The 16,409-nt window shown below is 45.8% G+C and overlaps 1 protein-coding gene across 1 annotated transcript; it reads left to right on the plus strand.

The window, feature by feature from the left end:
- The first annotated feature begins 7,971 nt into the window (after positions 1-7,971).
- On the plus strand, positions 7,972-10,803 carry LOC109736011 (plastid division protein PDV2). Its single transcript, XM_020295224.4, has 2 exons — positions 7,972-8,326; positions 9,880-10,803. The coding sequence occupies exons 1-2, from the start codon at positions 8,108-8,110 to the stop codon at positions 10,543-10,545; spliced, it is 885 nt and encodes a 294-aa protein (XP_020150813.1). The 5' UTR covers positions 7,972-8,107; the 3' UTR covers positions 10,546-10,803.
- The last annotated feature ends 5,606 nt before the right edge of the window (positions 10,804-16,409 follow it).

A 16,409-nucleotide genomic window follows, 5' to 3' on the forward strand; every position in this document is an offset into this window, starting at 1 on the left:
AATGGCGACGTGGGCCCGTAAGCCGCACATCCATGTTAGTAAAAGTTTTTCAATGACTAGACTCGACTTCGGCCAAGGAATTAAAAAGGGTGATTCCTACAGGCAGTCGGCTCTGATACCAACTTGTGACGCCCCCGATTGAATCGTATACTAATCATGCACGCAAATGTGTACGATCAAGATCAGGGACTCACGGGAAGATATCACAACACAACTCTACAACATAAATAAGTCATACAAGCATCATAATACAAGCCAGGGGCCTCGAGGGCTCGAATACAAGTGCTCGATCATAGACAAGTCAGCGGAAGCAACAATATCTGAGTACACACATAAGTTAAACAAGTTTGCCTTAAGAAGGCTAGCACAAAAGTAGCAACGATCGAAAAGGCAAGGCCTCCTGCCTGGTACCTCCTAACTACTCCTCGAAGCCGAACTCCATGTAGAATCATCCTCGGGATCTCTAGCTCCTGGACTCCAGCATCTGGTTGCGACAACCAGGTATAGAAAGGGGAAAAGAGGGAGAAAAACAACCGTGAGTACTCATCCAAAGTACTCGCAAGCAAGGAGCTACACTACATATGCATGGGTATATGTGTAAAGGGCCATATCGGTGGACTGAACTGTAGAATGCCAGAATAAGAGGGGGATAGCTAATCCTGTCGAAGACTACGCTTCTGGCCACCTCCATCTTGCAGCATGTAGAAGAGAGTAGATGGTAAGTTCACCAAGTAGCATCGCATAGCATAATCCTACCCGGAGATCCCCTCCTCGTCGCCCTATTAGAGAGCGATCACCGGGTTGTATCTGGCACTTGGAAGGGTGTGTTTTATTAAGTATCCGGTTCTAGTTGTCATAAGGTCAAGGTACAAATCCGGGTCGTCCTTTTACCGAGGGACACGGCTATTCGAATAGATAAACTTCCCTGCAGGGGTGCACCACATAACCCAACACGCTCGATCCCATTTGGCCGGACACACTTTTCTGGGTCATGCCCAGCCGCGGAAGATCAACACGTCGCAGCCCCACCTAGGCTCAATAGAGAGGTCAGCACGCCGGTCTAAATCCTATGCGCGCAGGGGTCTGGGCCCATCGCCCATTGCACACCTGCACGTTGTGTACGCGGCCGGAAGCAGACCTAGCCTAGCAGGCGTTCCAGTCCAATCGGGCGCGCGCCGCTCCGTCGCTGACGTCACGAAGGCTTCAGCTGATACCACGACGTCGAGTGCCCATAACTGTTCCCGCGTAGTTGGTTAGTGCGTATAGACCAAATGGCCAGACTCAGATCAAATACCAAGATCTCGTTAAGCGTGTTAAGTATCCGCGAACGCCGACCAGGGCCAGGCCCACCTCTCTCCTAGGTGGTCTCAACCTGCCTTGTCGCTCCGCCACAAAGTAACAGTCGGGGGCCGTCAGGAACCCAGGCCCACCTCTACCGGGATGGAGCCACCGGTCCTTTCAGCCCCCTCATCAGAATCACTTGCGGGTACTCAAAGAGCTGACCCGACTTTAGTCACCACATGTGTCATGTATATAAAGTATATAGTATATACCCGTGATCACCTCCCGAAGTGATCACGGCCCAGTAGTATAGCATGGCAGACGGACAAGAGTGTAGGGCCACTGATGGAAAACTAGCATCCTATACTAAGTAGTAGGATAGCAGGTAAGGGTAACAACTGTAGCAACAATGACAGGCTATGCATCAGAATAGGATTAACCGAAAGCAGTAACATGCTACACTACTCTAATGCAAGCAGTATAGAAAAGGAATAGGCGATATCTGGTGATCAGGGGGGGCTTGCCTGGTTGCTCTGGCAAGAAGGAGGGGTCGTCAACTCCGTAGTCGAACTGGGGGTCGCCGGGAGTCTCGGGGTCTACCGGAAAGAAGTAACGGAGGGGGAACACAATAAATAACAGAGCAATCAAAGCATCACAAAGCGTAACATGGCAATACGCGGTGCTAGGTGTGCCCTAACGCGGTAGTAGGTGATACCGACGAAGGGGGGAAATATCCGGGAAAGTATCCCCGGCGTTTTGCGTTTTCGACAGATAAACCGGAGGTGAAATGTTGCATGTTTGCTATGCTAGGGACATGTGGCTAACGAACGGGCTGCGTATTCGGATTCGTCTCGTCGTACTGAGCAACTTTCATGTACAAAACATTTTCATCCGAGTTACGGTTTATTTTATATTCATTTTTAAAGATTTAAATCAATTTATAAATTATTATTATTAATTTAATCCAAAAATGGCATTACTGCATCAGCATGACGTCAGCATGACATCATCAGTCAACAGAGGTGTTGACTGGGTCAAGCTAACGTGAGGGTCCCGCATGTCATACTCTGTTTATTCTAATTAGAGTTTAACGAATCTAATTACGGTCTAATTAATTAACAATAGTTAATTAGGTTACCGAAACAGGATTAAATTAGTTAATTAATTTAATTAATTAATTAATTAAATTTATTATTAATATTATTATTTTTAATCCCCTTTTTTATAAAATCGTTCTGGGGGTGGGGCCCCGCAGTTAGTGAGACAGTTTGTTAACAGGTTTTATTTATTTAAAATAGTCTAATTAGTTAGTGGGCCCAGTCTGTTAGAGACTCAGGTTAGGGATTTTGTTATTTTAATTAAGTGATTAACAACGGTGGGGGCCCACATCTCTGTGGCAGTGGGGGTGTTAGTGGGTTCAGTAACCACCGGTGCTAATCCGACGGCTCCGGCGATCACCGGCTGGCCGACTCCGGCCACGGGAGCTCACAATGGTGGCGGCTTTGGAAAGCCCGTTCAACGGCGAATCTGGTGGTGGTCGTGGGGCGGTCGGAGGTGGAGCGTAGAGGCGGTGGCGTTGAGCGGGGCGTCGGCGGCGCCTCTGCTTGCGGGGCGCGACGCACGGGACGGTCGGGAGCACGGCACAGAGGGCGCGCTGGGCGCGGTGAACACATGCTCACCGCGGGCGCACGCGTGGGCGGTCTAGCGTGCGGTGACCGTGAGCGATGCGTGAGGCAGAGAAGGGGAGAGGCCCGGGGCCTCACCAGCGTTGATGGGGAGAGGGCGCACCGAGGCGGCGTTGGCGACGGTGGAGCGGTTCGGGCGGCGCCGGCGAGGCGACGGGTGGACGACGACCCGAGGCAGGGGCACGGCGTCGAGGCGGCGGGGGCGTCCAGCGAGGCGGGGCGACGGGGAGAGCGGCGTCGTCGTCGGGGCCTCAGGCGGCGGTGGTTGGAGACGGGCGACAAGGACGACGGGGCGCCGGCGATGGGCGCAGGGGCAAGGCGTCAGGCGCGCGGGTCGATCCCGATCCAATCTGGATCGGGAGGGGGAAAGGTGGCGACGTGGGGGGGAGTGGGGGAGCAAGCCTAGGGTTTCTAGCACCCGGGGGGAAGTAGTAGCGGGCGCGGTTGGGCCTGCCTGGCGGCCCTGTAGCCTGCTGGGCCGAGGCCCAACTGGGGGGGTCCTGTGGTTGCCTTTTCCTTTTCTTTTTTTATTTAATTTTACTTTTCTGTTTGCAAAATGTTTAGCACCTAAATGATTTTTATAAAATATGGGAGCTAGCTCATAAGTTGCAGTGCATTAGATCCGTGCACCAAAAATTAGTTTGGGTGAAATACTAATTCATATTAAATTTAGAATAATTAAAAGGTTATCAAATGTTGTTTTTTGCCACTGTTTGAGGTTGTTAGGGTCACTCAACTGATCCATTTAATGTTAGTTACAATTTTATAATTGCCTCTGAATTATTTGTTACTTAACGAACATTTTAGTTTTAATACTTGAATTTTTTTATTGTTTGCTTGATTTTTAATTTGAATTTGAATTTAAATTGGTTTCGAACTAACGCAAGATTGGCAACAGTAATCGAAGTGACGTGGCATCATTAGCAGAGGGTTGTTGTAGCTTAATTATCCGGGCGTCACAGTCTCATACGTGTCACATATGCAGATGGGTATATAGTTTCATGAAATGACCATACTGCCCTTATACGGTTTGTGAGGGGGGGTGTACTGAAGCACGCCTCTACAAAGAATACCATCCGACCTAGTATCAAAGCTAAATTTCACAATCTGGTGTGCGGCCGAATTAGCCCTTTAATTAATCTTTTTGAGCTGAAAATTCCGAAGCAGTTTAGAGATGGATATAACTTCCTTTTTTGGATCAATGAGGGAGATGACCTGTCAAGGTTTTCATTTGCTATGAATGAAAACACAAAAGAGTAGTCATTCTCCAATATAATCCCATGAAGTGACAAGGACTTCACGTGTAGAATCCCTAGCAACGACCCCACACTCATAGCGCTAATGCTCTCCACAATGCTAGCATCAACATTTATCGTAATGTAATTCAAAGGTGGAGGCTGCCAGACCTCACTGATACCCAACGGGGTATTGATTGGTCTTAAAGCAGGCACAACTCAGATAAATATTCCATTAAATATTCTGTTCAGGTAGGCACTGGTGGGAGAATGATGGGATAGATAGCTGCATCTTGTGCTTAGGTTGATGGAGGTTAACCTTTTTGATACGCCGTATACCTTACACTGAAAACTTTTGGTCTGCAGGGTATTCTCAATTAAATCTATGCATGTAGATTTGATAAACACCGATCCTATCCTAGAGTTGTTGCATATTTGGAAAATTAAGGTGCGTTTAGAAATTAAGGTATTTATGTGATTTGTGCACAAGGAAGTGATCTTGACTAAGGACAACTTGCCAAAGCGTAGTGGGAGGGTAGTAAGCGATGTTCTTTTTGTGACCAGGACATATCAATCCAACATTTATTCCTAAAATGCCCACTAGCCAAGCTATTGATGCGTACAATACATGTGTCCGTTAATGTGTGTCCTCCCAATAGCATCTCTAGTTTATTTGGGACATGGTTAACGAGATAGACCCTAAGACAGCGGTACATATTCGAGTTGGAGTATGTACATTACTTTGGGCTCTATGAAACTGCCCGAAATGATGTCACATTTAACACACAAACCATGGCATTTTTTTTGCAGGTCATCTTCCGGGCGTCTGGATGGATCCATACATGGTCGTCACTTAGCCATGCGGATTACACAAAACTTATGGCCTACATGTGCAACCGTTGGGAGACGGTGGCACGGGATAGATACAAACGGTTTGGATGACAGTCCAACAATAGGATATGTGCTTAGTTATCTTACCCTATTTTCGGCAATTGTTGCATTTTTTTCCTTTTTATTACGACTTGTTTGCGACTTTGCGCTAAACTTTGTACTTTACCGCTACTTTGATTAATAAAATGGCTATGTACATCGCCTAATGCAGAGGCCGGGGTACTCCTCCTTTTCAAAAGAAAAGCGGCCACAACTCTCTTACCTTTGAAATCAGAGGCCAACTCTACATTGGACTGTCAAGATGAGAACGACAACCAATAATTTTCTAAATAATTAGGACAGTCGGAGATAGATTCATTTCCCTTACAAAAATAATATCATTCCTTAGGTGCCAGACTCTTTGGAAGATGAAAATGACTTGCTCTTGAACCGGAGAGCTTAATTGATCAACCAAGATAAGCAACCAATCTGGCCAGAAAAATTGAAAACCTCTTCCCTCGGAATATTCCAATTTTCTCTCAACGCCATACGCAAAGCCCTCGTCTTAGGACAAATCACCAAAGCATGACAAATACTTTCGTCTTACACCCCACAGATAGAGCACATACCCGAGGTAGCCTATTGTTCTTGACCGCCAGGCTATTAGACGCAGCACACCAAGCAAAAAATTCTCATCTTCTGAGGGACATTGGCCTTCCATACGATATTCCACACTTCCTTTCCCCATTCACACCATCCCTAGATTGCCCATAATCCTCCTTATTCTCCTTAAGCTTCATCGCCAAATTATACACACTTTTTACGGAGAACATATCGTTCTTCTCATAGTGCAACACAATAAAATTGTCGTCCCCAAGGATTGGACAACATATTTATAATCGCATCAACATCATGGGGATGAAACAAATATGAGATTAAATTCACATCCCATCTCTTCGACCCACTTACCAATAAATGAGACACTCAGTTGGTCCTGATTCTATTCTATTTAGCTGAGATTTTTAGGACAGAACTCTTGGGGATCCAATTATCTCTGAAAATACTTATATTTGATCTATCCACCACTCTCCAATTAACCCCCTTTTTAAGAGTTTCCGGTCATGCATAATATCCTGCCAAGTCACTGAAGTTGACTGCGGAAAGACCTTGTCAAGAAGATACCCCTGAGGACAATATTTTGAATCAATTTTGCACAATGTGAATCCGGTTTTACCAATAAACGTCAAGCCTATTTTGGCAAAAAGAGCCTCGTTAAATAATGAGTGATCCCGAAAACCTATACCCCTTTGCCTTTAGGTCTTGTCAGTTTATCCCATGCCATCCAAATGAGTTTTCTTTTGCTCCCCACCTATTTTTTTGAATAATCCGAGACAATTACTCACAATGAGAAGCCGGAAATTTAACCCATAGCATAGATTGGAAGAGCCTGCATAACTTATTTGAATTGAATTTCCTTTGCACCAAGCATATTTTTCAAACCAGTCCTAAAGCCTTTTCAAACCCTTGTCTTTGGTTGACTGAAACTTTCCCGCCTTCATTCTTCCCACTAGCACCGATAAGCTGAAGTATTTATCATCAAAACAATTAGTTGTAGTTTTTAATATTGCCATAGTGACACTTGATTTTCCAGAGTGCATCTCTTCTCAAACAAAATAGAGCACTTATCATAACTCAATAATTGTCTTGTTCCCTCTTAATAAAGTCTCAGAATATTTTTAGTTGTCCCATTGAACCTCATAATGTTATAGACTGAATGAACACAAGTCATGATCCGATTTTTGCATTCCTCGAGCGTGGGCTCGTGAAGGTGGGTATCTCGTGTGTCATAGTTTATCATGTATCCTATGTATCATGGTAAGGTACACATTTATATCTATACCTACTAATAAAGGAGTTAGTGCTTCATCTTGTCCTTCACGCCTTTTACAAAAAAATGTAGTTTTTTAAAACCAAACCACCGTTCTTTTTAAGTGAGTATAGAAAGACGTTTCCTTTTTGCAGAAACACCCCTGATCTTTCGGTTAATCGACTCACTCTCCTGCTTTAAGTGAGTCCAGAAAACCTTTTAGGTTTTGCACAAAAAACCCTGATATTTTGTTTAATAAACTCGTAGTCCATGGGCTAATTGAAATGCTTTAAAAAATATCCATATCTTTTAAACCCTAGCTCCAATTTTGACATGTTATATACGAAGATTAGAAAAATGTGTAGAGTCTGAATATGATGTTGTTTTACCAATTGAACATATTTAAAATGCTAGTTATGATGCAAGCTTAATCAATATCACATGACCTGTCTTTTGTCGTACCGGTGTAGATCTGGATTGGAAATCAACACCTAATGAAACCACATCGAAGACGACACCATCGGCGAGGGGGAAGGAGGATAAGCCACAATACAGATGAGATGCATGCGGACCTATTGAGGTCTTGATTCATGATTATTGGATTAGGGATGTGTGGTATCTTTTTTCTCTTAGAGCAGGTTCTTTTGCTAATGACATGTTGAAATAAGAGATGTGGACCAATTGGGGTCTTGAGTCATTGTTATTAGATTATGGGCATGTGGTTTTTTTTTCTCACAACGCACAAGCTCTTTTGCTAGTCATCGTATCCGTTCAAACAGTTTCTAGTCAGACGGGCGGTCAATAGTATTAAGTTTTTTTCATGAGAGACGGTGAGAAAAAAATAGAGTATACAGTATACTACAAATCAGAAATGCGGCAGTGCATTGGAAGGCCTAGCCCATGAGAACTTCAGTACCACAGATCTGGCCACCCACTTGAGCATAACAAGGCCCCTAAAAAAACTTGAGCGTAACAAGGCCCAAGTCCAGTCAGGTAATTCGAGAGAACGAAAGACAAAAATCTTCGGATACGCCTCCGTCAGTCCCTCTCGCAGCCACGAACACAAGACCCGCCGCTAAGTGCAAGATTGCAGCTTCCACTGCTCGCCGCCAGCAGCGGGTTGGGGGTTTAGCCAGGGTTCTGCACCCCCCGCACCGCTAGCGAAAGCCATGGAAGGGGAGGAGGAGATAGGCCTCGTCCTCGCCCGCGCCTCCGACCTTCGCTCCAGGATCTCCGCCTGCGCTGCCGCCGCACGGCCCCCGCTGCGGCTGGGCGCCGGGGAGGAGGACGACGGCGGAGAGGAGGCGGAAGAGGAGGTGGAGATGGAGAGCCTGGTAGGCATCAACGACGCGCTCGAGTCGCTCGAGCGGCAGCTCGCCTCCCTGCAGGTCCGGTTCCTATTCCTGGTTGGTCATTCGATAAAGATGGGTTTTTTGTTGTTGCTCTGCTAGCCTCCTGTTGTGTCTATAGCTATCGTTTTGTGCCACGAGCTGGAGTTGATATGGTCATGTGGTAGGTTTGGGGTTCAATTACTGCATTTTTGTTCAACGTCTTACTGTATTTTCGTGAGGAACCAAATCTAGGCTTGCTTGGCATGATGTTACAGACAGAAAAAGATTGATAGACCTAATTATTTGTTCATTGCCTGGTAGCTGCATCCAGTTACAAGCCTCATTTGGTAATCGGTATTGGACTAGGGTAAAAAGGGGTAGTGTAAAATGGATTCTGTGGTTCCGTCAGGAACATGATTGCTGGTTAACTAACGAACCTTGCTACACATATGACATTTTTGGTACGATTCTTGTCCGACACTGCTAATCAGACTGTACATACTTAGGATTGAAGCATAGTACACCGCTAGATTACTCGCCCTATGGGAATCGGACTAACAAGCGCTGGGCGCGAAGTAGTTCTGTTTACTAATTGTGGGTAAGGTACAGATTGTATTAAAACACATTTTGCGACCGACAATAGGTAGAGATTGCTGAGTGAACAGAAAATGAAAAATATCAAATGTATGTTTCACTGCGTGGTTTACAAAGAGAGATAATTTTCACTTTGCGTAGCTTATGGGAAGTATCAGTGGCCAGCACATCCGCGCATTCCTTGTTGCACAAGCTCGCATTCTTTTCTTCTTTTTGTAGTGGAAAAGCTGCTATTCCTTCATATGGAAATTCACCTATGTTTCCTTGAGTTTCTTCTTGCATGGAATATCAATTGTTAAGAACTGTATGGAATTTGCCTATGTTAGCACAAAAAGGAATGTCGTTTTGCTAGGAGACACAATCATCAATTGAGACGAAAGTTTATACTTCATGGTCACTAAACTGTAAATGTTGCTGACTTTCTGACTTTATTGTACAAGATGCTTACTTTAAGATAATGGCATAAACACATTTAATCACAATAACTCAAAGGGTATCAAACGTGCGAAGTACTTACATTACTACTGCTATATGTGCGCCCATAGATGACACTTGCCTCAAGAAATTAGTACTCCCTCCGATCCATATTAATTGTCGTTGATTTAGTACAACTTGTACTAAATCAGCAAAAATTAATATGGATTGGAGGGAGTATTTTCTTTTGGATACCAGTAACTGTACCAGGCATATGGTGTTCTTAGCTTGATACCATTTTGTGCACAAAGCTTAGTAACTCCGTCCGGGTTTATTGGGCCCCTTTGTATTTTGAGCCAGAATTGGACCATCTATATGACAAATAAAATATAAAGTATATGCTACAAAAGGCACATTGTTGGATTTGTATTTGAAAGAGTTTTCGATGATCTAATGTTTGTAACATATAGTTTATATTTTATTAGTTCAATTCATAGGTCAAATTTTAACCCAAAATAAGAGGGACCTAATAAACCCGGACGGAGGGAGTACATGTTTCTGTTTTGGAAAATAAGCAGCTTACCACCTTATTGCCATGTCAGGACCTCCAACACCAACAAAGATATGAACGAGAAACCGTCCTGAGCCAGATTGATCGCAGTCGAACATCTCTCCTTAACAAGCTGAAAGAATACAAGGGAGAGGACTGTGAAGCAATCCACGAGGCTGCTGCTTTTGCTGGTGAAAAAATCGAAAATGATGATGGTCTCATCCTACCTCCTTACTCGGGCCATGTCACCAATTCATTTGTGCTCGATGATCTCTATCCTGCAAACTACGTGTCCAAGCCCAAGTGCCTGCACAATGGACTGCGTTCTAATGGAATGACTGAAGATGGTACAGGGACAAACGGGGTGCAAAACAGAATTCCTATCATGTCGAGCCGTAATTCAGCAGGAGGGATCAGATCTTTGATTGGATGGTTGGCTAAAACAGCGGTCATGATTGTGGGCGCCGTATCAATCATGAAGGCTGCTGGCTACGAGCCCACAATAGGGAGGAGCGGCATAAAACTGGACATTGCAGGTCTGTTGGGTAAAGAGGCGGCTGGTGCAAAAGAGCAGGTTCCTCCTACTCTACAGTGCCCTCCTGGGAAGGTAATGGTGCTTGGTGGAGATGGCCGGGCGCACTGCGTTGTGAAGGAAAGAGTTGAGATCCCCTTCGGCAGCAGCCTTGATGCCCCAAATGCAAGCTACGGCTTAGGTTGAATCCGGAACCGGGCAGTGTGAATATTAGGTTCTGTTAGCTGGTCCTCTTGGTGTTGTGTAGGAACCGCGTCCACGATTTGTTTCTTGTATAATGCTCTCTACTTGGATATTTACTATGTATTTCCCTGTTTAGCCCTGAATGTTGAGCGGCTTATGTATGATGCCGCTGTTAAACCACTTGTCGTTCATCGTCGTCATGGCGGATCCATGAGTGTGTATGTTGCCTGATTGATAGCAATATATCAATGATTGCGTCCATATGCAGGCGGACACACAACCTGTTGGGGCCCTAGGTTTTTGCTCTGTGCATGTTGTCTCAATTGTTGAGCAGAGTCTGTTGCCGACCAGTGAAGGCATTTCCCGTACTTTTATACCCTGATGTATGAATAGCTTTACATGTAATCTGATTGAGAAGAGAGATGGGCTGGCATGCAGGCTTGCTGTGCAGCAGGAATCTGAACCCAGCGCATACATACGATACGGGGATGTGATGCGGAGCATCCTACGATCATCCCATGTACACTACGACGAGACCTCAACCTTACACCATTGGACACAAGGTGAACTCGCTCCTTTCCGAAGCGTCCCTTTCCGCATATAAGACATGGATGCTACTTCAAGCCCGGACCTTATGCATACTCAGGTACACCCGAGGAGACCATGGAGAGCCCAAGGACCAAGGCCAAGTGTGCGCGGTAGCAAAGGAAGGAGAAGGAAGAAGTGCAAGCTGCTACAGCAGCCGGACATCCGGCCCCTGGCCCGGACATCCGGCCTCTGAAGATGTCAACAACAGCAGCAGCCCAGCAACCGAAGTGCTACAGGTCCCGGACATCCGGCCCCTCCCGCAAACCCGGACATCCGGCCCCAGTCCGGAAATCTGGCGCCCATCACAGAACGCACCCGAAGCTGAACCCCGTCAGCCCGGACATCCGTCCAGAGGCCCGGACATCCGGCTCTTCGTGAGCCGCCGGGCATCCGGCCCCCAGCCCGGACATCCGGCACCTGCCTGTGCGCAGAGATCGGGCCAAGGGCCCGTGTATCCCCCTCTCACTTACCCCTTCGTGGGCTAACACTATATATACCCCCACCTCCTCCTAGATAGGGTTAGCATAGGTTTAGCTCATATTAGAGATAGAGCTTTGCTCATCCATTAGGATCTACTCCACGAGAGAGACCGCGGCCCCTCTACGGAGAAGATCCCCCTTGGATTCAAGACCTCCTCACGGAGAAGACCCCCTTCAAGACCAACTCACGGAGAAGAACCGGTTACCTTTGTCCTTTGTTGACTTTGGATCTTGTATCTCCTCTTGTGTTGCGAGGATCTAGCACATGTGTGGCTACATCTTGTTGGTTTGAGAGTTCCTCTTGTGTTTTCCCTTGTGATTCCCCGTGTGTTCTTCGTGTTCTTAGTTGGGATCCGCTCCTTTCGTGAAAGATCGGCCGTATAGGGTTCCACCCTACATCATCTTGGTATCATGAGCCACGTTGATCACGATTTCGGAGCCTCCCCGTTGTGTTTTCTAGCCTAGTTTTGTTGATTTTGTCCCAAATTCGAAAATCCCCACCAAAAAATAGCCCCCAATTTTTTTTGTGATTTGTTGGTGTGATGATGTTTTGTTGAATTTGATCCGTGGATTTGCTTTGTTACTTGTGGATCTAGCTTTCCCCCATTTTTTCCCACTTTCCATCCACGAAATCTCCACAATTTTGCCCCCGAAATCATCAATTTCCGCCCCCAAAATCGAGTTCCTCGAGTTCATCCTCGGATTTGGAGCCCGGACATCCGGCCCGTAGCCCCGGACATCTGGCCCCCCGGACATCCGGCCCGTAGCCCGGACATCCAGCTCCTGGAGCGCAATTTCGCGCGCGGTTCTGGACATCAGGTCTCGGAAATCCGGCCCGTGCCCCGGATGTCCGGCCCCTGACATTTCAGCCTTCCCCGTTTCACCGTTTTGTCCCTAACTAATTCATATGGAGTCCGTTTTTGACGTTCTTTAGCTCGTTTTGAAGCTATTGACATTCCCCATAACACAAAAACACTACCATCCCCATTTGACTCCATTAAATTTTTGGAACTTTGGCATCTTTGCCTAGGGCTTCCACCATAACTTCCGCAAAACCACCATAGCCTTCCGCAACCTAACCCAATTTGTTCGCCATAGCATTAGTGGTTGTTTGAGTTGCGATTCGAGTCTCCTAAGGTGTTTCGGCTACTTAGGGACGATTGCTTCTTCATCAACCACCACCATAACTTCCGCATAGGCTTGCCCACCATACACTTCCACCATCCCAACTTAACCCAATTTTGTTTGTGTTATGAATTGTGTCTCCTAAGGTATTTCGGCTACTTAGGGTCCGTGCTTCCAACTCCGACACCGTGTATAGTCCACCACCTTACACTCCACTTCCACATTGCGTCTCAAAACCCATTGTTGCATTTCCGCAATCCCTTTGAGTTTCCGCAAAACCACCACCGCATTCCCGCTACCACCATTTAACATTTGACATTTGAGATTTTGAGTTCGCGGTTTTCACGTTTCCTAAGGTGTTTCGGCTACTTAGGGACGAGTCTCCATCATCTTGGTATCTCCATCAAGATCACCACCACTCATCATCGCCAAGGACGGTAACCTCCATATCTTCTTGGTATCGTGGTATCCCTCCATTGTATATTACCTTGCAATTGCATTGATAACCCCTAGCCCATTTTGCTTCACTTGCCTATCGAGACTAGCCATTTGAGTATTGCCGGCAACGTTACTTGTGCACATTAGTGATCTACACCTTCCATTGCATACATACCATATCATATTGGTATCATATAATCTCGTGTGCCTCAAGTTTGTTCCCGCATATACAATTTCTATCTTGGTTTGTGCATTTCGCAAAGTGGCCATACATATAAAAAAAGAGAATAAGCTTTTAAGCAAAAGAGCAAAGAGCTTGTAAGCAAGTGCCATAGCATCATACCACATTGCATATAAGATTGTCATATCTGATCATCTTGGATCTTCTTGAGAGAAACAGCGGGAACCATACATATATAGCATACTTGGGATAGAAAGTTTCTCCATTTTGCATATCATAGGTCGTGCACAAGTGACGTATCCGCCTATAGAGCAATCGTGCTAGCGTCTCTCTTGAGTTGTGCAACACGAGCGTTTTCCGTGGATTCCACATTTTGTGCTCATTCCTTGGTTGCACAACCCCATTTATCTATCCGTGTGTGTGTTTCCGTGTGCCATTCATTGCTATTGGTCTACTTGTTTCACTTGCGAATTTGTGAATCTCTTTCAACATTATTGACTCTTGCTAACATTTTGCATCAAATTTTTGTGCTACTATCCTCACCGAGCTCCACCATAAGCCTTACTTGTGTAGGTGTGAGAAACCGACAAGAATTGGTACCAATTGTGCTATTTCCTTGTTACACATTGAGTGATCATTGATCCATCTTCAACATCGATCAAGGTACATTTGGTATAGTTCTTCTCTTTCTCCCACTCATATTTGCTCGAGTCTTGTGATGGATAGGCAAGGCATTTCATCTCCGGTCTTCGACAACAACGACGGCGTGAACAACTACATCACCAAATCGTCCATCTTCGAACTACAACGAGCATCGAAAGCCGCACATTATACCTTGCAAGAGCGCATCGAGAACCTCTCCATCGACATTCATCACTCTGAAGCAAGGAAAATGGACTACATCGACAACAAGCTTTCCGCACAAAAGGAGGAGCAAGATGCAAGAATGAAGGAGATTCGGGCCTTGATCAAGTCTACTTCCAATTCGTCATCTTCAAGGCGGCGGCGAGCAAGTCGACCATCTTCGGAGCGCCCAAGCGATGCAAGCGCAATTCGTCCACGTCCACATCTACATGGCGACCACCATCACGTTCGTGATCCACATCGCCATGAAGGGCAAGTCACCTCCAAGCATCATGTGCACGATGACGACGAACGACATCTACTACGAGCTCAAGTACGACAACGACACCATCAACATGAAGATGCTCGAGATGCGCCTACCTTCAAGTCCCAACAAGCCCTACTTCACGCCAAGGACAAACTTCATGAGCAAAAGAGAAGACCGCGAGACGAGCACCACCAAGACGGAGCTACGGCTACAACAACCACTTCGGCATCTTCGCCAAGAGCTATTAAGGCATCTTCGCCTTTGGACGTACGGCATCTTCGCCTACTTCCCGTGCGTTCGCCTACATCGACATCTTCAACAACAAGGCGACGACCTATGAGCGAGGGTGACACTTCCATCTTCGAAAGCCCCTCAAGGAAGATGGCCGAGCATGGGAATTTCCCTTCGGTCATGGAGACGAGCTACGAGGTGCCACATCATATGGGCCTCCAACAACAAGACGGCGACAAGAAGGTTGAGCATGGGACTATCCCTTCAACCAAGGCGGCGATAGGAGTTGACCATGGAGACATTTGCACCAACATCTCTCCGACACCCACATATGAAGAGATGCCCCAATTCCCATGTGAGGAGAGCCACACCACCATGAATGATATGAGTGGCTCCACCACATGTGACATTGAGTGCATTTCCTATGAGAGGATGAGTGTGACCACCACTAGCCCCACACATGAGAGCATGCCACACATCCTATGTGAGGTTGAGAGCCATTTGAGTGACTCCACCAACCATATGAGTGAGAGAATCTTACCGGGAGTGAGTGAGCCACAACACTTAGTGAGTGAGGTAGTTGACACGGCATGTGAGGCCACTATGATTTCTAACGACTTAACCTCTACTCCGAGTGTGTTTTCTTCTTTGGTGCTAGGTCTCCTAGATGACGACATGCCTATCCTCGACGAGTCCATACCTCAATTAGAGACGACGATGGCCATTGTGGACGACGATGCACCACCCACATGGTTCCATCAAGATGAAGATGACAACGAGTGGATCTTCGACACCTCACCTACAACACATAAGCGATGCTCCAAAGGTAACATAGGTGATGGTGCTTCTCTTGCCCCACTAGTGGAATATCTCACCAATGATTGCTTGCATGATGTTGATCCACCTATTCCCATGCTTCATGCTAGTGCGACTTCTTCATGTCATGACTTACCCATTTATGATGAATATGATGATGAGCATGTTGAGTTGCCTAGTTGTGATGCTATGCTCCATAGGATATCATGTGAAAATTCTTTTGGTCACATCATGTTCGACAACCCTTTAAACTTGTCATATGCTATGAGTGAGATCTCCCATATTGCATCATTTCAATCTCAACATAGTAACTATGCATGCCCCATTAAAATAAATCCCATTTGCACTTATGGCATAGATGACGAAATGATGGTCATTGGCTTTTGTTTTTCTTGTGATGATATTGTCATGCTTCCTTTACATGATTTACGCAATTCATCTACTATGCCATGCCATGATCACATTGTTCCAAATATGCATTGTTTTGGATGTTGTCAATATTCTCCATGTGATGTTTCCATTAATGCTCATGAGGAGACCCCCATAGTTTCCTCATACATATTAGGAGATTTTGATGCATTCCATACTTTGCATGATTCCCATAATTGCGTGCACCATATGCATTCCATGAATAATAATGCTCTACATATTTCTTGTGATGCTTTACACAATTTGAGTCTCCATTATGATATACATAATAACAAACCTCTCATGATGGATGACATGTTTCTATATCACGCATCCCATTTATTTGAGCATTGGCTATTTTGTGCTAACCAACACATGCACGTGCGCATCATGATGGATGATGTGTACATCTACCACGCACACATAATTTTTCCTTTGCCTTTGTTTTGTGTAGGTACTCATGTATACTTGTCAACCTCTCAATCCCAAG

This window comes from Aegilops tauschii, chromosome 2 (genome assembly GCF_002575655.3).
Source record: "Aegilops tauschii subsp. strangulata cultivar AL8/78 chromosome 2, Aet v6.0, whole genome shotgun sequence".
Taxonomy (NCBI): Eukaryota; Viridiplantae; Streptophyta; class Magnoliopsida; order Poales; family Poaceae; genus Aegilops; species Aegilops tauschii.